General features: G+C 39.2%; 2 protein-coding genes across 3 annotated transcripts in view; one reads left to right on the plus strand and one right to left on the minus strand.

The window, feature by feature from the left end:
* The window catches only part of si:ch211-127i16.2 (probable flavin-containing monoamine oxidase A), a 51,872-nt gene extending 28,384 nt beyond the window's left edge, over positions 1–23,488 (minus strand). Inside the window, exons 1-8 of the mRNA XM_039780667.1 lie at positions 23,229–23,488; positions 23,023–23,110; positions 21,051–21,231; positions 20,279–20,393; positions 19,207–19,364; positions 18,035–18,124; positions 15,930–16,014; positions 7,135–7,235 (exon numbers count right to left, since the gene is read on the minus strand). Of these exons, the coding sequence (XP_039636601.1) occupies positions 7,135–7,235; positions 15,930–16,014; positions 18,035–18,124; positions 19,207–19,364; positions 20,279–20,393; positions 21,051–21,231; positions 23,023–23,110; positions 23,229–23,346 (936 nt within the window). The 5' untranslated portion in view covers positions 23,347–23,488. The remainder of the gene's footprint in view (positions 1–7,134; positions 7,236–15,929; positions 16,015–18,034; positions 18,125–19,206; positions 19,365–20,278; positions 20,394–21,050; positions 21,232–23,022; positions 23,111–23,228) is intronic.
* Positions 1–24,215, plus strand: part of vsig8a (V-set and immunoglobulin domain containing 8a) — a 100,423-nt gene that overhangs the window by 37,492 nt on the left and 38,716 nt on the right. The window lies entirely within an intron of this gene.

Consider the following 24,215-nt stretch of genomic DNA (forward strand, 5'->3'; position numbering starts at 1 on the left):
AGCCTGAGGCTGCCTCTTAGGACTTGGATCATGAGAGGGACAAGCTGGTGCTTCTAGGATTGTCCCTCCACTGTGGAGAAAATAATCCAAGGCAGCAATGCAGACTCAACTATTTATGCTGAAAATGCAGAGTCCATGGGCTTGCACAAGTGATGTGACAGGAGTGTTCCAGTGAACTGCTCAGTCAGCTCAGTATTCTCTTTCATTATATATTCTACTAGAGAGGTGTCTGCTGCCATCTGCTATCAAAGTGTCTCAGTGATTTTCATCAGTGTCCAGCAATAAACTCACTTTTGCTCTCCCCGCATTTGGCATTGCTGTCAGTTCTTGATGTACTTTAAATAAAGCTGTGCTATGCACTGCTGTTTTTATTCTATACAGGAATAATTTCCATTCATCTAAACTAAGTGGGCCTGAGTGATGTTACACTCAGAGCTTTATCGCACAGTTACCTTTTACATGATGTCCGTTGTTTTTATAGATGTCATTTAAATCTAGATTGACCCAATTCAGTGGCATTTTAAACACCACCTACCCCAGAATATTGTTATGAACTGAAGTACTTTTGATAGTGATATTGTTTCTGCGAAAAGTAGATTCTAGAATCTTAGATCTTATAGCCCTAGATGGCCACTGGACATCTCACGTCACCTTGTTTAATTCATACCAGAGTGATGGTTGGTGAACAAATTTGTTCAACCATTCACACTAGATCACCAACTGCAATATTAAACAAGGGGGAGCAGTTTAACGGGGGCAGTGACGTCACCCTGCCAACTCTCCGATTGTGACTCTAACTCAGCTGTCTTCATAAAGTGGCTTGGACTCGGATGCATCTTCATCTCAAAGCTTTTGCAGGTAAATTAGGTGCAAAACAGTGACCTAATTTCTCTCAGAACATAACGTTGGGAAATATGGATTTGAGTATTTTGATATTTATTCCTTATTCCAGGGAAAGACCCTGAGTGAATAGTTTTTTAAATAAATAAAATTATTACTTAAAGCAGCACATCACAGTAATTTAACATACAATGCCATTGTGATAAAACATTATTGCCCCTTAGGCTCAATAAATGTCAATTAGTACAACTTTCCTGTAGAAACTGATCAGTCTCTCACCACATTGGAGGTATTTGGCCCACTCTTTTCAAGCGAGACCTGCTTCCAGTCAATGACATTTGTGGGTTTTCAAGCATGAACAGCTTTTCTCAAGTCCTGATAGTACACCTCAAGGGACCATGGCCCTGGTGAAAGAACCTCCAGATCAGTGGACTTTGTTCTGCTCAATATCCTTTTTACAAGTTGCTTTTGACCATGGCCAATGTGCTTCTTCTTAATCAGATCTGATTGTTAGTCAATGTATTGAAATAGCCCTAAACAGCCTTTATCTTTAACTTGTAGGGGTGCAATATAAGTATATAAGTATGATAGCAGTCAGTCAAGTGTGAGTCTACAACTTTGGAAAAGTCCAGATATTTGAATTCAGCCTAACTCAATGTTGGACACTTAAGCGTACAGCGTGTCCCTGCCATAGACACATCTTTTCTTTAATTGTGGAAATCTTTGAGGAAAATATATTGCATACATTTACACATTCAGAATTTGGACACTAAAATAAAATGGTGGAAAGAGTTATTAAAAAGTAACTCATATTATATAGTAAATATGGAGTGATTTCAGATAGTCTGTGTGACTTTGCCTTCTGTCTGTTTCCCGTATGCATAATTACAGTACAGGCCAAAAGTTTGGACACACCTTCTCATTCAAGTGAGTTTCCTTTGATTTTCATGACTATTTACATTGTAGATTCTCACTGAAGGCATCAAAACTATGAATGAACACATGGAATTATGTACTTAACAAAAAAGTGTGAAATAACAGAAAACATGTCTTATTTTAGATTCTTCAAAGTAGCCACCCTTTGCTTTTTTATTAATAAGGGAAACAATTCCACTAATTAACCCTGACAAAGCACACCTGTGAAGTGAAAACCATTTCAGGTGACTACCTCATGAAGCTCACTGAGAGAACACCAAGGGTTTGCAGCGCTATCAAAATAGCAAAGGGTGGCTACTTTGAAGAATCTAAAATATAAGACATGTTTTCAGTTATTTCACACTTTTTTTTGTTAAGTACATAATTCCACATGTGTTCATTCATAGTTTTGATGCCTTCAGTGAGAATCTACAATGTAAATAGTCATGAAAATAAAAAAACGCATTGAATGAGAAGGTGTGTCCAAACTTTTGGCCTGTACTGTACATCTGATAGTCTGTACCTGTTTGGATTAGTATTTCAGCTCTTTGTTGTCAGTCTTGGCTCAGGCTTAATTTCACTTCACCTTTATCAGTGTTTAGTGTCGGGATGCACCGATCTTATACTGATATTGGATATTGGGCCAATACTGACTCAAATAGCTGGATCTGGTATCGGTGACAGTTAGGCCTGCAACAATTACTCTATAATTGTATAACTGCAATTATTTTACATTATCGCGGTTATTCTGTATAACCGCAATTAAAGCATTAGAGCATTCTTTTTTATGAGATTGGTCACACTTCTTTGGATCCATTAAACACATTTGCAATACCGGCAATGCATCACCCAACAGTAACGTTAGCTAGCCTATGATACTATGGATTCCTACCAGAGGACGCCCCACATGCAGTTGCCAAAGTCCAGTCGGCTTTCAAACGTTAAAAATCCACCGAAGCACCTTTACAGGTGTTTAAGTAATGTAGTTAGTCCGTCTGTGGTGTTTAATCTACTATGGCGCTTTGTTTATTTACTAAAGTTACCGTAAAAGACAACGCTGTAGCAGGAAATGGTCGTGATTCATAAGCGTTAACATTATGATAACATAGTTCCACGGTGATTTGTGTGAACAACTTGTTTACTAACTTTTGCTAAGGTCCTAAGACTGTTGATGGCAATTGTTGATTTTGCTTAGATGTGCCAAATTGTAAATATATAAGTGATTATTGGTTGGACGGTTTAGCCAATGCTATGCTAGTGGCAGCTGTCACTTGTTGACATAGCAACTCCAAACATCTTGGGCTGTAGCTGTCTTGTTTTGGTATATATAGAGGTTCGACTCCGACCTGCAGCCCTTTCCTGCATGTCATTCCCAAGGGGGTAAGCTTCGCTTCAGAACTCAAACCTCCTATGGCGCCATTTAGATGCTACCAAGGTATCACCTCCCGTTAGCATTCCACTGACTAGCATTCATTTTGACAGCGAATAACTTTACATCTGAAGCGTTTAAAGACTCTATTTGTCCATTGTTTATTTCTAAAAAAACACGACAATGTATAAAAGGCTCCATTACCTTGTATCTCACGTTATGGCTCCGTAGCAGACGTTTTTCTATTGGTCCATTATATAATGTCTATGGTCATTCCCCTCTCTCTCCCCTTTCATGTCTTCAGCTTTCTTATCAAAATAAAGGCCAAAATCTTTAACCCTTGTGCGGTCTTCCCGTCAACCTTGGAAAAAAAAAAAAAAAAAACCAGACAGACATAGGGAGACAGACATAGGGAGACAGAGGGGGATGGACTGAAGCGTATACTACTCACAGAGTGACGGCTGACTCATTATGAATGGGTCCAGCACCTTTTTTTTTTTTTTTTTTTTTTTTAAACAAAAAATACAATGTTTTATGATAATAAAGAGGCGTGGTTTACTTTGTTGGCTGTGAACCTATGTATCTGGGTCACATGACAGTGATATAACAAAATATGTATCCTGGGATTTATTTAAACTTAATTAACTTAATTATTTCACTAAAAGAGACAATTATATTGTTAATTGCAATTATTTCTGAGACAATTAATTGTCCAGCAAAATTTGGAATTTTTACAGGCCTAGTGACAATTGGGCTGATCTATACAATTTAATTCTGTTTATATACTTTATACGGTACATTCAGTGTTGCCACAGTTACTTTAAAAAAGTAACTTAGTTACTTTACTTTTAAAATCAAGTAATCTGTAATTAGTTACTTTACAGATTACTTGATTTTAAAAGTAACGAAGTTAGATTACAAGTTACTTTATTAGTTACATTCAGCAACTGCCGACAACACCCCCACAGCCTCAACATTAAAATGACAACCGGTTTACTGTGAGGCAGCTCAGCGTGGCCAGCAGTAGGATCTGGTTTATTATGGCACGAAAGAGAGCGAGTTAACGGTGTTTAAGGGCAGCATTTCTTCTACAACATACTGCCCGACCAACTTCTTCAACTCTCCCCCACTTACTGGTTTTGCACCAAAGTCCAGCTTTTGTTGTTTGGGTGGTGGGGGGCCTCCTGCTCTCTGCTTCGCACCACCTGCTTGGACTTGCTCTGTAAGTTTGACTGCAGTGCTGCGACTCCAAATGTTTCTTCAAATTTGCCGTAGTGTTTTTGTAGCTAGATAGCACTTTGTCGCCACCAGCACAGAGTGTACAACCAACCTTAATATTGCTGTCTTTAGCTGACACAAACTCAAAATAGTGACTGTATTTCCAGCTAGAAAACACGCATCTCTCTCCTCCCTCCATTGTCATTTGTGTGGCTGCGTGGTACACGTGAACTGTCCACATGCTGAAAACGTGACCTGTCCTCATGCTGAAAACGTGACCTGTCCACATGCTGAAAACGTGACCTGTCCTCATGCTGAAAACGTGACTTGCCGCATACGTGACTTCACTCCCCGAGACGCAAGAAGAAAGCAAAAACAATACATATTTTTACTAAGGAAAATGACAAAAATAGTAACGCACAGTGACTTGGATAAGTAACTTTAATCTGATTACTGGTTTGGACATAGTAACGCGTTAGATTACTCGTTACTGAAAAAAGTGGTCAGATTAGAGTAACGCGTTACAAGTAACGGGTTACAAGTAACACTGTTCAAGTAACACTGTTCAAGTTCTGACCAATTTGTCCCTGCATATAAAAGGTATACAGTTTTTTTTTACCAAGTTGCTAGTGTATGATTTATTAATTATAACATTGTAGTACTAGTAACTCTCCGTTATTGCGGCCGCCACGGTGAAAAACACATTTGAAGTTATTAAATGCAACTAACTTCCGTTCATTGAGTAATAGCGTGTAAGACGGAGCCTGCTGGACATGGGCGAGAGATGGCCAGAATATCATAGTTCATAAAAATGCAGCGCAGTGACGATACAGACATTTAACGCCGCTGACCCGCCAAAGCGCATTTGACCCGTGCTGGACCCATTCATAATGAGTCAGCAGTCACTCTGTGAGTAGCATACGATTCAGTCCATCACACTCCCCCTCTGTCTCCCTATGTCTTTCTGTCTGTTTTCTTTGTTTTAAAAGATTTCTGCCTTTATTTTGATAGGAAAGCTGAAGAAATGAAAGGGGAGAGAGAGAGACGGGGGAATGACACGCAGGAAAGGGCCGCAGGTCGGAGTCGAACTTTTCTCTCTCTCTCTCTATATATATATATATATATATATATAATTAATTACTATTATTTATATTTTAGTAAAGGAAACCCTGTCTTTGCATTTTATTTTAATCACAATCTGTTTTAGTAAAAACTTAAAACTGAACATTTCGGCCACTTTGTAAAAAAAATACAGAGCTATATATCCTGTATCGCCATTCCGGGTTAACGGCGACGCAAGGAAAAATTTGGGTATGGGATCGGCGTTCAGTACCAGCTGATGCACAAAGCCCAGGCATCACAAGTAGGCTCGGTGAATCCCTACTTTAGTGCACTGGTCTGTAGTATCTTTGTGTTTATGACCCTGCTGTTCTCAGAAAAGTCTGCTTTATCTATATTTTCTGCTTTTCTTTCCATCCATGCCTCCCATATGACAGGGGAATGTTTACACTCATCCACACTGCTAAACTTCCTCCCCTAAAATGTTCACTTTGCTATTTTAATGTGAAGGTACTGCATGTTTCAGTCACATAAGCCCCACTTCATGTTACACTTTGCATAAACATGTCATATTAATAACTCTAAGCTTTCAAATCATGTAAAATACTGAGAAATGGAGAATCAAATAAACCATATGATAGATCAGTGACCAATATTTTTCTTATTTATCAGAATCCAAATGCATCTTGGCAAGACACCAAGGCATAGACCCAAGCACTAATGCCTTTATGTTCATTACAGTAGACACATTTAATCTACTAACAAGGAGCACAAGCATTTTGTTAATTAATTGTGTCGGCGTAAAGTGCAAAATGGAAGATATTAAACAAATCAAATTTCATGTGCTAGGGGCTTTTTCACACAAAGTGTTGAGATCTATAAAGACCTTGTTCCAAATGAGTTGACTGCTGTCTGCTGCGGGCTTTCTTTTTTTTATAGGTAAACAAATACCTATTTGAAAACCATTTTTCCTCACTTCTGCTGATGCCACTGCTGGGACGCAGTCTTGCATTTTACATGAAAAAAACAGTTGCACGCAGACAATATGATTTTTAAATGTATTTCGGGTCCTAAATCGCTGAAAACTAAAACTTGATAGTGTGGTGATTATTCAAATATAGTGGCCCATTTCACCAAATTTGCAACATGAGATAATTTATTTTAACACTTTTCACTAATCAAAACGGCACAATGGAGCAGTTGCAATCCATGCATGAGCATACAATAACCCTGTAGGATTTACAAATGTAACTGCAATTTGCATGCAACAATCAATTGTGCAATGTGACGCAGCAGCCATTGCGTGTAAGCCATGCTCGCAATGTGCTTTTGGAAGGTGAGCGGTGACCCAATGCTGCAACTGTAAAATATCAAATCTGACAAGCATTTAGTGTAATTAATTGTATTTAGTTTGCAATTCAGCCCCTTACAAATGCTGTTTACTATCTCCCATGAATTGAAAAAACTTCACATAACACCCCTTTGTAAGTATGGCTAATTTAATAATCCGCTATAGTCAGCCTTCCTCATAAACTAAATCAGTTTTATACTTTATGGAGTTGACATCTACAAAATGATTTAGAGATAAACCCTTTAGGGAAGAAAAATATGTAAACGCTGCAACAACTGTTTAGAAGACAAAGAATGATTGTTTAAAACAAATGTTTCTAAATTTGTGTCTTTAACATTCAAGCAAACGTGGGTTCAATTGTGACTTATCTTCCGTTACTCACCGTCTGGTAGGTAATAATGAATTTTATCATGTGGCCCACAGGCATGTTCTGCGTAAGAAATTCTCTCTGGCTGGGCAGGGCTGGCTGGTAGTGGATCTTTGCTGTGGGGGAAACAAGAGTACAACATGAGTCCCAAAAATGACTTGCTCTTTTTTTTAGTTCCATTAATCCACCTCCCCTGGTCTTACCTGGTGTACTTTACATATAAATGTTGAAAAAAGCTATGCTTTATTTAAAGACTGAGTAAAAAAGGGAAATAAAAAAGGAAAGACTGATGACACACTTGAGCTAATCCCTCTATTGATCAGGATGAATTTATCTTGAATCATTGACATTAATGGCCTCGCAAAGAAATCCCCATGACTTGAATAGTACTCTGGCTGTTGCTGTGCTGCAGAGTACTAATCGCAGCACTTACATCTGTAAAAGCTCCATCTCACTGATATGAGAGCAGTCAAGTAACTTCATCAGTACCATTAGAGGTACTGTATGCCACGCATGCAGAGAAGCCAGACTGTTTCTGTGCTTGCTCTGGCAAGTGAAGTGACATATGGCCTAAAGCCAGGCTTTTAACGAATGAACCAGTGGAAGATGTGAGACATCATTTAGAAACTGTCAAGAGCCTGTCAGCAACCTCAAAATAATGCCCTTAATGCTAAACAAAATTGATGAGCCCGAAGCAGTAAAATTGAAAAACAGTGACATGATAAGTGGCTCCAAACTAATTTGACATGGTCACTTAGACGTTCAAATGACAGCAATGTACACATAACATAAGACCTGTCAAGTGGTGTCATATCTATAAAGCTGCTTGTTTTGAAACCAAAGCCATCTACGTTGATGGCAGGAAATGCCTTCTACCTCATTATTTGTTAAAGATACTCTAAGCGATATGCGTTTTTTTTTTTTAGGCTCCAACATTTTTTGTCACATACAGCAAACCTCAGCTCCTTACTATCCACGAGCTGCCGGTCCCCTAAATACACTGTCAAAAAACGCGGTCTCTGTAGACAGCCCAGGGTCCACACATGCCAACAAAAACAAAGTGCAGACCATGCAAACACACACAAACCGTGTTCCAGTGTTCCGCCAATAATTGACAAGAAGGATGTTTGGGGGGGCGGGGGGGCGCGTTAGTGTGTTGAAGCACAGAAGGGAGGGAACGGGATGAGGAGGAGGGAGGAGCGAGCTAGTCTTCGTTTTGTTTAAAAATACTTTGAACGTCAACAAGAAGTAACGTCACCCGACATCGCTTAGAGCACCTTTAAATTTGTGATGGCTAAATTTGACGTATTCTGGCATATTTTTCTTTTAAACACTAAAGCGCTCTATAATGACAACACAGTCATCCACTCTAACATGCACAAATCTGCTGTGACACTGTCGTGAAACTTCATCACAACTCAGCATCACCGTTAAATCAAGATGATGTGAATAAACAGGTTCAACAGGATGGCAGTTCATATAAACTATGTAAATAAGATTAAGCGCACCAATCTGATACTGTGTGTTAAGGATAGAGTACTGCTTGTAAACAGACATCAGTGACAAAATAAGAATATTGTCATGCATTCTTTCCGTCATCCAGCAATTTCCAGGCTCTTACTTTACTTTTGAAGACACCACAGGTTAAATACTGAGGATGTCCTTTCTGTCAATAGACAGAAAGAGGCGCTTAAAGAAATGACAAAATGTCCTGAACTTCAATACAATTGCTGTTGAGTTGGCATACCTTCAATCTGCACACACAAAAATAGAAAATAAAATAGCAAAACTTCTCCAAAAGTCAAGACAACTTATTTATATAGCACATTTTATACAATGTAAGCTCAATGTGCTTCACACAAAACACTTCTGAACAAAGTAAAATAGAACTATATTAGTATACTACTATAATACTATAATAGTATATCTGTAAAAATGTGTCATCCCCTGCCCACCCACCAACATAAACATACCCACCCACACATACCCAAAGAGAGTGAGAGAGAGGAATGGATTGTGGGAAAGAGACAGATATATAGAGGCAAGCTAGCTATAGGCCTGAGAGAACAGGCAGGTCTTAAGCTTGCTTTTAAAAGACAACACAGTTGTGGTACATCTTATATCATGAGGCAGTTTGTCCCAGAGAGTGGGCCCATAATGACTGAATGCACCTTCTCCAGACTTAGTACTGATTATGGGTACAGTCAGGAGACCAGCGTCTGATGATCTAAGAGTTCTGGAGGGTTTGTTAGCCATTAAATGATTTAGAGAGTAGCATATTCACAATTTTAGCCATGCTAATGGCTTGGAAGGCAGTGTCAGTCGGACGAAATATGGATTCCTCCTGACTTTGGCAATCCCCTGACCTTTCATCTAGTGCTACCAGCAGATCGACATTTTTGACATTTAGTGAACTCGCTTCACAAATATTGTACGGATTGTTATGAAATTTGGTACAGATATCAATGGTGCCAAGATGACTTTTCCACAAGTGCCACCATGACGTGGACATTTAAGTGAAATGTCTCAACAAACTGTTGGACGGATTCACATGAAATTTAGTACGCACAATCATGCCCCACCTCAGGATGAATTGTAATGAATTTGGTGTTCCGCTGACTTTTCCTCCAACGCCATCAGCTCAAAATTAGATTTTGTCCAATTCTTTATACTTTATATAGGCCTATTAATGGTATTTTACCAAATACATGCAAAACTACTAACATTCCCATCATCCTCATCTTTACTTGATAAGAAGCAAATGTTAGCACGCTAATATGCTAAAGTAAGATGGGGAACATGGTCAATATTATACATACTCAACATCGGCCTGTTAGCATTTTCCTTGGCCAACGTTCAACAGCTCAAAGGACCACTTAGCATGGCATGGTTATTTCTAAAGAGTTTGACAACTTGTTGTATATTTGCCTTAATCTATCAAAATGTAAACAATATAATCCCCCAGTACCTTAATTCTGGTCTTTTGATATGCAGACTAATGCTGCAGCAACTCCTCAATTATTTATCATGTATTTATATTTTATCATATTACATGTGTATTATTTATATGGTCCTACCCAGTGTTGGTCATCTTACTTTAAAAAAGTAATTAGTTACAGTTACAGATTACTTCTCCCAAAAAGTAATTGAGTTAGTAACTCAGTTACCACATTGTAAGAAGAAGAAGAAGAAGATTTATTTATATTAGGACAATGCACATTAATGAACATTTCTGTAAATGTGCCAGTGTTAGCCAGTCGGCTAATTTTCAACTGTAGTCCTAGTTGCATGCATGTCTTTATGGTGGGAAGAAACCGGAGCACCCGGAGGAAACCCACGCAAGCACGGGGAGAACATGCAAACTCCTCACAGAAAGGCCCGGGACGACCTGGGATCGAACCCAGAACCTTCTTGCTGTGAGGCAGAAGTGCTAACCACTGAGCCACCGTGCTGTAAACGTATTGTAAAAGTAATTAGTTACTCAACAAAGTAACTGTGGCGTTATTTTTTATGTTCTATAACGCTATTACGTTCTATAACATCTTTAACGTCAAAGAAAGAAAAATCGAGCGTTGCTTGTTTTAACAGAGTGGCTCCGTCTCCTTCGCTGGAGCTCACGCTAGCTGCATTTGGGCTCGGGGTTGGGTTAGCATGTGTTGATGTGAGGTGCTTCATAAGATTCGAGTTGCTTGAGGCAGACATGGATAAAGTCTTTTTTCCTGGGCATAGCGTGCATGTTACATAAACATTCTTGCCTTTAATTTCAATGAGCGAATTTGGACCTTTTTAATATGCAGAGCTACGCAACCTTTGACTCACTTACAACCTATTCATTAATTTATGTATTTTCATAGCCAGATTTGGCTTTTTTGAATTACATGAACAATCTCTACGATGGCAATCGGTATCCTGAATTATTTGAGTCAAAGAATCTCTGCTTTATAATTTGCCCAGAGGGGATGAAATGTACAAGTCAAAGGACAGGGTTTATCCTTGGATCAGACATGGAGGAGTAGAAAGTTCCCCCTGCTGACACTATTCCCATCTGTGCCATTCTCTGAACTGAAGTGCTCTCATTTGACAGTTCATCAGACTGCTTTTTGCATTCTGTCATCTTTGGAAAACAGCTGCAAGTTCAAGGGTGTCTTATGGCTCCGGAGCAATCTGCACAATTGCTGGTTCCTGACCCTTAACACTCTGACTAAGAACATGGCTTCCCAGAGAGTGGTTCCTTTTCAGTCTTTTTAACGCCTTTCTGTCTCTCTTAATCTCTTTTTACTTTCTCCTTTCAGAATACTGTGGCATTTAAATCCTCTCTCACTCCATTGTGTGAATGCTCTCCTGGACAATGTTGACCTTGCTTTCTCAATTTCCTCTGTCACTGACCTGTGAGTTACATCTGTGGCAGCCTTCGGCTTCAAAATTTTCATTACTTTCTCACTCTGAACTTTCACCATAGCGCACAGGCACTGAAAGTGCCTGTGACTGTCAGGATGAGAAAAGTAAAACATGAAAACCACTCAAATCAAGACATAACATCAAAGGGACAATGATTCAAAGATGCAGCTTCCAAATCGCAACTTATAAAGAGCGGGGCAAAGAAACTTTAAAAGGTATGAAAAAAGCTAAAGCTAGCTAGAGCGGAAGTTTAGTTCATGGCTGTGCCTGCATATGCTGTGAAATTGGATCGTCTCTTTCATCCTAAAAAAACGATAGAGCAGTGCTCAGCATATGATGTAACAGCCTGTTGTGGAGGAGAAGAAGAAGTAATTACACGCACAGCCTCTTGCTAGGTGTGCGGCTGAGATAATGGTCATGTGAAAAGAGAAAAAGCCTTCACATTAGACTTTAACGTCAACGTTTTAATAAAAAAAAAGATATAAGAACCTCTTATACCATAACTGTGGACAGGTATACATATAGAGGGTCAATTCAAATGGTTGAGGCAGCAATGACAGATGGATACCAAAGAAAAAAAAGAAATGGCCCTCACTGTCATAAATCTGTAGGGCCATCAGAAATAGGCAGCACTATTCACTAACCACTTAATCCAAATGTTAAAGATGGATTCCTGTATCTATGGGTACGTTATATCACAGATCTTTTATTGAATTACGTACGTAGCCCCTTGACACTTATTGGAATTGAAGGGCTCGGTAGGAGCAGCAGACGCCCTCCCCATCTCTCCCCACACTGCAGTTCCGACATTACTTAATAATTTCTCCTGTTGGTCTGGACGAAAATAGACTCGAGGAGGATGACCCTTTTGGCTAAATTCCCCTCATTAGTTTTAGAATTCATTTAACTGAGGTTTAATATTTGATGGCTTTTAATCTCATAAATAAATGGCCAATTAAACGTAGCTGGTGGACCACAAACAAAAGATGCATTTCATTTTGACTACTCAAGGCCCTGTTTCTTATTAAAAGTGATGGGATCTTACATGCACTTACTATTATGCTGCCAAAGAGTCAAATTGGAATTGGAAGCAGATTAATTGCAGTTATTCATTCATTATAGGGGATTATTATTATTATTATTAATTGTTGCAGTTTAGACACACTTCTTTAATAATACCAGTAGTTTTATTGAGAAAAATTTGTTTGTGATGGTGACACGGTTTCTAAATTCTCAAAAGTCTGGCCACCAGATAGTACTAACAGGTAATATTCACAGAGTAGCCTACATATTTTGTTCACAACTGTTTTATGTTATGTGTTGACATTAAAGAAACCAATAAGCTGACAAAACATCTTCATCAAATTCTTAGAAAACTCAAATATCAGTATCAGCATTGGCCTCAAAATTCCATTATTTTCAGGCTCCACACAGAAATGACGAGCGCTTTATAAGAGAGTATTGAGCATGGTATGTTCTTTTTAAGGTTTTGACATTTTCCATTGTTGAACGAAACATTGCAAAGGCACATTTGCTATATTTGCCTGCTCATCAACACACACACAATACACACAGCTCAATTCATTTCCACAGGGTTCATTCAGCAAGATAAAAATCACACTGCTTTAGTTATCTTCACAATCACTTCAGCTCCCACTTCATGTTTAATCCCTAAATGAGGCTCCATTAGCTTCATTCACAGCACAGCAGATACTGGCCTAGAATCCTGGCTCACAGTGTCACTTGGCAAATCAATGCTAATGCACTGCTTACCTGTTTTGTACTATTGTAAACAAACCTCTGCACTAAACCGTGAGTGGCAGATGTAATAGTTTCCTCACCACTGCCCAAGCCTGCTGTCATTACAGCAGCTCCTCCTCCATGAGAAGATAAATGGCAACATCAGTTATAGAGTTGCTTAGCTGCCTGTCGGGTTCCCTTGCAATCAGATGAAATCCCCCTTTAGTCAGGTACCACTTTTGCAAGTGACGTCAAGAACTTTAGCTTCACCCACTTAACCATAAATATACTTGCACATGCCCACATAGACACACATGTGCACACACAGCCAGACACTTAGCATGCTCTGCCAGGAACTTTCTACTTGATGCAGAGAGACAGAAAAACACATTGAAACAAAATGTTAATTTAGTAACTGCAGAGCTGTCTCTGTAACTACTGCTGAATGTTAGACGGTACGCCTAATTGCGTTATACTCCAACTGCATGCTGTGCAAACTTAATTAGTTGTTTTTTTTGACTATGCTGTTTCAAAATGAATATACACAGGGACCTATTTACCAACTCATATATGCACATACTTCAACCACATCTTCAAAATTCAGCACATGGTCAAAATTCCCATTTCCAAGCTCATCCTTTTTTATGCATAGCGATATCATATGCAGTGAAACCAAACAGTTCATAAATCATTGAGGTGAGTGAGAGAAGTGGTAACAAAAAAAGGAGGGAAAAAAACTGACGGAACTCATTATAAAAGATGGATGGATGAATGGGGAGATAAATCCAGGAGCCAGGAATAGGAAAGACGTGATATATATAACACACTGCTCATATCCAGCATTTGCTTTTGTGTGTGTGTGTGTGTGTGTGTGTGTGTGTGTGTGTGTGTGTGTGTGTGTGTGTGTGTGTGTGTGTGTGTGTCAATGCAGTGCTTGGTGTCTTTTGATGCCAAGCACCTCTTGGACCCCAGAGAATATTAATCTTTGTTAATTCAGCCATCTACCCATTCATTAATTCAAAGAGAAATTGTCTTGAGAATGACTCAGGAATGTCAGAAACAAACATCTGTAAAAGAAGAACAAGATATGAGAGGTTATGGATACTATAAACAAGGCTTTACAGTTCAACTGTCCAAGGGAGGAATCATCAGGAGTCACTATCAAAATTCAAGCCCTCTCCCCCCACAACCACCCCCACTAACTCAAAAGCTGCTCCACTTTACCCACTTCTGGAACATTAAAATGAAACCTGTCACACAGATGACTTGAAGCAGCAATCCTTCCTTTCATTTATCTCCTGACTCTTTTTGGGAGAGGTGACGTCTCAATCACTGGCCTGACTTTGGCTTTTGAAAGTCCCTGTCAGTCTCACCACACTGATTTAAGGCCAAAGCGTGGCACTGTGGCATCCGAGCCAGAGCAATCCATGGTGCATAATTCAACGCTGCTCCCAAACTTGTCTCATTAAGGATCCTGGCCATGGTCCATGGCTCTAAGTATGAGGCTTTGAGTGACAGATCTGTTGCCAGCTTAGTACAAACAGGCACAGATCCAGTGTAAGCCAGCTTCAGATTCAGCTTTGGCCCCTTCAACCTGGCAAAAACTAGCCCCGGCATCAGCCTCGGCATCAACCAGCATGTCTTGGTATGTGTCCTACATGTGACAAGCACCAGCCAAACAGTCACCCACTATTTTACCCTGCAGTTGATAGTAAGTTGGAATGCAGGATTTCTATTTTCTGACCAGAAAAAAAGTGGATTCTACTCGAGGGTTGGATATGTTTTTCTCAAACTCACTGGCACAACATGATGTCAAATGCACATTGCTGGCCACACAACAGAGTAAACACAATATATTTCCAGTAATGTATGCTGTTAAATAAATAAAAACTTTTTGAAGTAGGGCTGTGCAATTAATCAAACTTTTTATCGCGATTACAGTTTTGTCTCCTATGGATCTCAAAAACAGACTTATCGAGAAAAACGATAATTCTGCATTACGTTTTTCACGGGAAAAGTATTAAGGGAAATTTCACAGCTTAAGGTGTTTTCGCTGTTGATTTGTTTAACTGGTTCACTGTTTTTTAACTTCAATAATTGCAGTATCTTTCCAGAAATCAATAAGTAATCGTGATTTTAATATTGACCAAAATAATTGTGATTATGATATTTTCCAAAATCAAGCAGCCCTACTTCAAAGTTTGATTTTTAACATGGCATGCTTTAAATGCTACATTATTTGGTTCATTTAAAACGTTCTGCTTCTTGAGAAAAGCAACACTTACTGCAGGGGGTCCATATTTTTCCCTCCTCGGTAGCTCGATTGCAGAGAGGTCGGTAATGACGTATTTGTCACTTTCAACTTCCCACAGCCAACCATAACGAATGTCACATTAGCCCCCAGTTAAAGTTTTGGCCCTAACTCTTTCTCTGGTTCAAAATCCAATCCTGCCAATTCCTCAGCCCAGAGCCCGACCTCAGACGGAATTTACTTCAACCGAAGTGACTGCCACACCCCAGAGCCAAAAAGATTTAGGAAAATCAAAGATTTATCTGCATGGATGCACAGTTTGCCACATTTGACTGACATAGTGACTGAGGAGGATATTTGCCTTCTGCATCAGTGAGAATTTCATTTGGCGAGTCGACAGAGGTGGAAGACGCACACTGACCTGCCAAGTGAGGGGGGCTGGTGACAATCACAGCTCTGCACAAGAAGGTGTTGGTGGTGGTTGTCACCTTGGCCCACTCAGCATCCTGTTGAAACACATGAATGGAAATACAGCTTTATTTAATACGCAAGCACATCCTCTCTGGTGGTGTTGAGCTATTTATAAGTGTGATTGGCTGACTGATTTTGGACACAATTTATTTCAAATACGGTACGCACAAACTGTATTGGAGATAATTACTTTACAGTACTTCTTTCCAGTAGCTGTCCCCATATTTTCATAAGTATCATACTGTGCCTATTTGAAATTATATTGGCTAAATGATTACCTCTTCGGAGCCAAATTGTGCAATTCTACATACAATTAATGCAGATGAGCCTTTGATGAATTCATTCACGACAAGCATCATTAAATACCATACAGTACATATCCAGACATGCTGCTGTGTTCATTAATCTTGTATTGAACAGTGAAGGAAACCGCTTTTTAGGAGATATTTATACATGAGGCCTAGTTTTATAATTTAATCTATTAGATTGTGTTTTGTATTTTCATGGATGTCAATTCTGACAATATGCTATAACAGAAGGGGATATTGTAGTAATTAATGCAAATAATTTGGTAAAATAAACTTTAAAAGGTGCTTCAATGAAATTGTGATGGCAAGATGTTCTACTGTGTATTACTGGCTTTCTAAATCACTGCAGAGCTCTTGTTTGCCAGCTCCCTTGGTCTCACATGCACTAAACTTAAGCCGCTGGTGATAATTAAAACTCACTCAACACAGAACATCACTGTGCAACATACAAAAGCTCCTATCCTCTGAGACTGTAAGACAGCTGGATATTTTTGGATGCTGAAAATTAGAAATTAAATTTATTGTATTTTTAGCTCTCTTGACTGGATCCCTAGTTACTTTAGGATTGTTTAAAAAATAGATCTTTATTCACAAGGCATTAAAACAGTGAAGCCCCTCTGTAATTTGGAGTTCTTAGCGTCCAGCACTAGTGAGCAGAGACGGTTGGCTTTTTGAAATTAAAATGTTTCCCAGCTTCTTGAATTTGGACCAGCTTTCCCCAAAGTCTCAAAGAATCTAAAATACTGTTTTTATATTTTTGATTTGTATGTGCATCAGGGCACTACAAAGGCCCTGGGTGTAAAGCCCACCAAGCCGGCTGTGTGAAGTTTGCATGTGCTCCCTGTGCCTGTGTGGGTTTCGTTTTTGGTGCCCCAGTTCAGCTAAGGCGAACTGGGAACTCTAAATTGCCTGAAACTGTGAATGTGAGTGTGTTTGTCTGTCAACATGTGTTAGCCCTGTGATAGACTGGCAAAATGTCAAGGGTGTGCCCTGCCTGTCACCCTATGCATGCTGGGACAGGCTCGCCTCCTGTGACCCTGCACATCATACTCTTCTTTTTCGTCCCTTTCTCCTTCCTATTCTTAATATGACTGCAGTGTACTTGGGAGTAGAGTGAAAATGACTTAACTTTTAAATATTAATTCATTTGAATTAAAAAAAAAAAAAATTGTTTAATCAATTATTTAGTGCATACAATGAAGGGCTGCAACTAACAGTTGTTTTCATAATTAATTACTCTGCCAATTATTTTCTTGACTAACTGTTTAAAAGTTTGGTCTATAAAACATTATGAAAAATGCCCATCTCAATTTCCCACAACACAAGGTGCCCTCTTGAAAATTGCATGTTTGTTCAAGCAACTAAATATCACATTCACCAAAATGTTTTTTATAACAATTAATTGATCGATTATTAAGATAGCTGACTGTTCTCTTTCTGTTGATTCACTAGTTCACCAATCAACTAGTTGTTTTAGCTCTAATAAAATGTAACAACTTTAATCTGCTTATTTTGTCCCACCAAATGTCCAAACCCAAAAATTACTAGAAATAAACAATTTATCGAGGTAGAGCTTTACACATAAAGGATGCATGGAGCCTTCATGGTCTCTCAGCTGTGGATAAGGAAGACAGTCAGGCAGAACAGACAGTGCCTTCACAGGAGACGGCCTGTTTCCTCACTGAGGAAGCTGTTATCTCGGTGTCGCGCTTCATCAATCCCTGAGTGAGCTGTTACTGTACTCTACCTGCCATATGGCCGTCACAGCAGAACCCAGCCGGACATTCTTCCACCCAACACGGTCTGCCAGACACTGTGAAAGCTGTTGGGTGCCTCCCTGTGGAGAGACAGATACTACACTTCAAATTCAATTGATACCCTGGATGGGCAGAGTGCTTGAAGTTAAAGGCTTTCTTCACCCAACTCCTAAAACCACAAACCCCTGGAGGTGTCTAGCCAGCCGTGCAGATAATTCCGTTATATTTTCCAAGGATTTAAATGCATTTGCCTCTGGGACTTTGCTGACACCCCAATGCAATACAACCTTTTGTTTGTGGTGCTCAAACAGTTAGAAATGTACATGTAAAAAAGAATCTCACTCTGGAAACATTATCTTGGTTATTCTGCATAAGCCACAGAACTGGCTATGCAGTTTTCAGTCGGAACTAGTTTCTTCCAATGGTAGAAAATACTTTAAGTTTGTTCACTGTTAATGTGAGAAATCATATGTAAAAATCATGAAAACAAAGAAAAAAAAGCTGTATGTGTGTGTATAGCATGAAGGAGAAATACATTGACTACTGACTTTAATCTAAAATTTCAGATATAGAATAGAATATATTCAAAATTAGTTTAAGGAAAAACAAAACTAAATAAAACTAAATTGCAGAGGTGAGTTGTACCAGATAAGATTCTGCACATTTAATTGCTGCTTTTTTAAATTTGCTTCTTGCCATGCTCACATTGCTACACGTAATAATTCCTTCATGACATATAGCTTAAATGCCGTAACAAGAAAATAGTGGCAGATTAAAAAAAAGTGGAGGAAATGTGCAAATACACAGGTTTGGATTGGATAGTTTTCATCTTTTTTCAGCTCCTTTACTCCACTACTCTAAGGAGACAGAAGGTTCAGAAGCTATAACTCAAATAGAAAGGCATGGAACCATAACTTTTGTGCTGAGGGAACTCATAGAAAATAGAAAAAATCCAAAACAAGACCACAGCTCCAAGTGTTTAAACTGTCCAATCGATGAAGCGTCTAGGACAAAAAAGCAATGTGTTTGCTGGGACAGGGCTTGAACGAGATGTGCAGACTGTGGTTGCTAAGTCTAGAGAAAACATCCAATGGGTTCTCCGGTTTTGAAAAAGCACTCAAGTCAGCAATATTCAGTCTGGGGAAGGAGATGAGCTGTGTACCTTTATCTTGAGCTCTTGAGCTGAACCTGGAGCACTCTCCAGCAGTTGCAGTACCCCTCCAGCTGCTGCAGCATACATGAGGAAGAATAGGAAGGACATCTGGGATGGCTCCATGCCAAAGACAGACCTGCTACACAGTCCCATCTCCTCTTTTAGTTCTGGAATGAATGAATGAATATACTGTAGCTCTCTCTCACACACAACACACACAGTAATTATATTCATTCCTGTACAATGATAGTGTCCTGCCTAGTTTTATACCATTACCTAGATAACCACACAGTGCATTGTCTAAAAACTGCAATTTATCCTGTATACCATTGTACCATTGATCAGGGTATAGTTAACAGAGACACCTGAGGATGATTGTTCTGTAATTATCTCATCAAATGTAGATGCTTTTGTTGTCTGCAGTCAATAAATCTGATGCTGTAATGTATTTGGTTTGGCATAAAAATCTAGGCATGAGTAACGATCTATACTTAGAAATTTGATGCACTGACAACAAACTCCATCAATGGCAAAACCACTTTGATCCACACTGAAATATCTCAACAAATATTGGATGGAAATTTGTAATGTCATGATATTTGGTATAATTCTTTCAAGATTGTGATGGTGCAATGGATATGACACATGCCTTTGCTGTGGGAGATCTGGGTTTGATTCCCACTGCATTACATCAACCTATGTGTCCCTGAGCAAGACACTTAACCACTAGTTGCTCCAGAGTCATACAACTTCTGTAAGTTGCTTTGGATAAAAGCGTCAGCTAAATGACATGTAGTGTCATGTATGTAAAAAGATTCTCAGAAAATGAATGCTAATGATGTTGTATCCATAACAGTGTAACCAATACTTTTTAGTATCACAATACTAGTTAGTTCATTTGCACAGTAGCAAATGTTAGCATGCTAATAAGCTAAGATGGTGACCAACACTAAACCTGCTGCATTGTGAGCTTGTAGGCATTGCAACTGCTACTAGGTTATGTGTACTACTACCATTTACTTTGCCATGACTGTTATGGATCAGAGCCAAACTTCTTTTTTACTTTTATTTTTTTAACAACCTGCAGTCCAAGCGTGTTGCTCGATGTACGAGTGCAGGGTCATGCTGTCCAGTTCAACCGCATTGGGAGTCCTTGAAGGATCCTCGACGCACACTGTGGCACACAATCTGCCAATCTGAGAGCAAAGTACAGTCACCACAACACACCCACGCATGATGCTTTACCACTGTGAAGCAAAAGCATCCCATTGATACAGACTAAAACAAAAGATTGTTAAGAGGCTGCCAAACATGACTCTGACAGGGCTTTCCCCTTCAAGTTCTACTTCCCATTGCTACTCTAAGCACTTCTCCTGGGCAGATAAATATGTGGTACTTTGATGGGTAATAAATATACTCTTGTCCTATCAATTCAAAAGCACACTGCATTAATGTAAAACACCATCACCACATATATTTGGAAGTTTGTATTGATCCCAGCATGGTAAGGATATTGGACAACAAAGCAGATTATAAAAATGTCTGTAAAGACATAATCTATCTCTCTATCTCTCCATCTCTCTCTCTCTATATAGATAGATAGATAGATAGATCTCTCTCTATATATATATATATCTGCTGATATATAGTATATGCTGTATATCATGTTCTTCTTTGTACACATGCAACAGGAAATTAATTCAACCACTCCAAAGCTTTGTATCATATTTGACCACTGGGAGTTGGGGTTATTTAGCTGATCCCTATCGGAAATTTCTAAGCTTTTGGGAAGACAGTGCTGATTGAACATAGTCGGAAGTCCAGGATATTGCTGTGTAAGTCTGCTATCTCACCTTCCACAGAATCTGGGTGAGGTCCATTAGCACCACTGGGGATAGAGCAGGGATACTGGTTCTGTAGGTGCGAACTTTGGCACCTGGTCCTCCCATGTGGTGCACCTTCTTGCCAACATTGAATTGGGGGAAGGTCTCTAAGCCCAGCTCCTTTATGAGCTCCAAGATATGTGTTTGGGTGCTGAAAGGGAAAATAAGCCATTGTAATGATGCATATGTTTACAGTGATTCAGGATTTACTCTAATGTTATAATACTTTCAGTTGTTACAAAATAAAAAAATGCACGTATTCTGAGTTTAGAGAAGCGGGCTGCAACATTGCTTGAGTGAGTCCTTAAAACGGGGGTGGTGATGGCGCAGATATGATACATGCCTTTGGTGTGGGAGATCTGGGTTCAATTCCCACTACGATACATCAACCAATGTGTCCCTGAGCAAGACACTTAACCCATAGTTGCTCCAGAGGCGTGCAACCTCTGATATATATATATATATATATATATATATATATATATATATATATATATATATATATATAGCAATTGTAAGTTGCTTTGGATAAAAGTGTCAGCTGGAATATCTGCCAACATATAGACATGAAGCAGATGAGAGATGCTCTTTCCTCTTTCAATTAAGCTGTCTTCAAAGGGCTCTTGATCAGTGCACTTCACATGTTCTCTTTTTCAGCTGTTCTGTTGCCCACAGTTGGCTGCAGGTTGTAGCAGACCACCTAGACAGCTCCTTTACAAATATGTGAGAGCTTTTTGCTTTGGTCAGAACAGTCTGTGCCATGAAGTGGTCTGAATCATGACTGACATTTCTCATAAACATGCTTTCTCAAACAGGACTTCAGCTGAGTTACTGAACAACCATTCCTCCAAAACCTATGAGAAATGTAACAGTTTTGAAGTGGGCTGGTATTTGGGCTATACGATTGAAGGGTTACTTCAGGTTGGAAGGTTGGAGCAACAATGAGACAATGCACATAACAAGGGGTGATAAAGAGAAGTACTTTGAGAAGAGAAGTGAGCATGAGAAGTGGGAACTTAACAAGTGTTCAACACTTGTTAAGTTCTGAAAAGAAACAAAAATGCCATGTTACTTTCTAAACGCCTGACATACTCTGTAGTATTTATTTGCTTATTGCTTTGGATCTCCATTATCTGTTACCAGCTACTATGGCTAGTGTCCACAGGAAAAACACATTATTTCACATTATGTACATCAAACAAAAGGGTAAAAAGTATTACATACAGTGCATATGCACACATCCATAAGACAATACATACAAACAGATCGAATAAAAATGTTCCACTACTAGTTTGTAATATAGCTAATCAGCAGTACTGTGGCATACATTGCAGTCAAAGGCCTTGGGACCACAGTATCAGCCTACAGGTACAACATTGAACAATACACATCCCCATTCTATGCTAAACCCAACCCGTTCTTCTTTTCCTAAACCCAACCCACGTGGCGTGTCACATTTCCTAAACCCAACTCCGTTCTTCTTTGCCTAATCCTAACCGGTTCTTCTTTTCCTAAACCCAACACGTGTGTAACGTTTCCTAAACCCAACCGTAGCCTCACGAAAACACGTAGCCTCGCGATAACACGCCGTGGCTTTTGAAAGTGGCGTGTATGTTTACGCTGTGATGTTGCAGACTGCCGTCCGCTGTATACAGCCTTGACATACACGCATGTTTACGCAAAGTCATGATATCACGTTGAGCAGCTTGATCCAGAATCACTGATTTTAATTTGTCTTATGTTTAGTGCAACTCTGCTCCATTTCAATTGCTAATAAATAGTTTTCAGTATCATAAACTAAGCCCCCTGTAAGACATAATTATACAATCGAATAATAAATGTCCTTGTGATTCCAACTGGAGTGACTCTTAAAAGGTTACATTAGCGTGACATGTCTTGGTTTCTCCTCTTTGTTGTTCTGGTAGTTTTTGATCAACCTTACCTTCCTACCCACTGCCCTCCCATGTCCCAGTGATCAACACCACTGGCTGCTGGTATTTCAGTGGACACTGTGCGACCTCCCACCCGATCTGCATGGCACATCAGACATGATTTAGTTAGAGCAATACCTCTTTTCAACAATTTAATAACCAAAGCCGGTAAAATGACTCACATTTCACTGTACCAGTTGCTTTCGTTTTTACAAACCTTTTCCTTCCAGTATCAGTATTTTCAACTTGGCATTCCTTTTCCTGAGCAAATGAGCTGCACTCAGACCAGATAGTCCAGCGCCAACAATAATAACGTCCCAAATTTCTGCAGTCATAGTTGTGCCAACTTAACGTGTGCTTTCAAACCGTGAAGTCAGAAACAGAAATCCAACTTGTTCCCTTCTCTTCTCTGTATCAATTAGGTTATCTTGCAAAGCGTTGGCTGCCTTCATAATAGTGCTCTTTGGAACTGCGAACAACAGAGCTTCTGACCTACTTGGCAGAGAATCAGCAGTCTAAACTCCAGCAGTAAAAGCAAGGGGAAGGCTTTTGATGGCTTTTTTAACAGTACAGGGCAGGCCTTGTCTGATGCAAAGTCTTGTGCATTTGCAACCAATACCAGTATGGGTGGTAATTCTTAGACAGGGTTTATATTTTATATTCTTATGCTGTGACAGGTTTGAAGGGCATTCATGTGAGTTGATCTAAACAGAAACAGAGTAAAAGTCAGATTTCTTTCAGTATTTACAATTAAGACATTTTATTTTATTGAGACATACTGAACAAAAAACCATGATAATTAAATTTGATACACAGATTGCAGTGATTAATAGTACATCACTAGCAAAATGATATCAAGCTGTTGCCAGTATGGCACAAAACAGTACTGTACAAATAAAAAATAAATGGGAGTCTGAGCTTGGAGAACATATTTAGAATGAACCATGGAAAAAAACAAACCTAATCTAATAGTAAATTAATTAATAGACATTTTATTACCCCAAAAAGAACAGTAAAAATAAATCCAGAACTAACAGGAGCCTGCTGGAGGACGTATTTGTGGCCCAAGTTGATAAACTTCTAGGCCATCTTTATAAATTAAATGTATATGTAGGGCCTGATATGTGGGGGTTGTAAAGCAGCATTCACATCTTTATGAAAGATATAGATTTTAAGCGAGGGAGTAGCCTATATGTAGGCTTCT

Source organism: Perca fluviatilis, chromosome 17 (genome assembly GCF_010015445.1).
Source record: "Perca fluviatilis chromosome 17, GENO_Pfluv_1.0, whole genome shotgun sequence".
Taxonomy (NCBI): domain Eukaryota; kingdom Metazoa; phylum Chordata; class Actinopteri; order Perciformes; family Percidae; genus Perca; species Perca fluviatilis.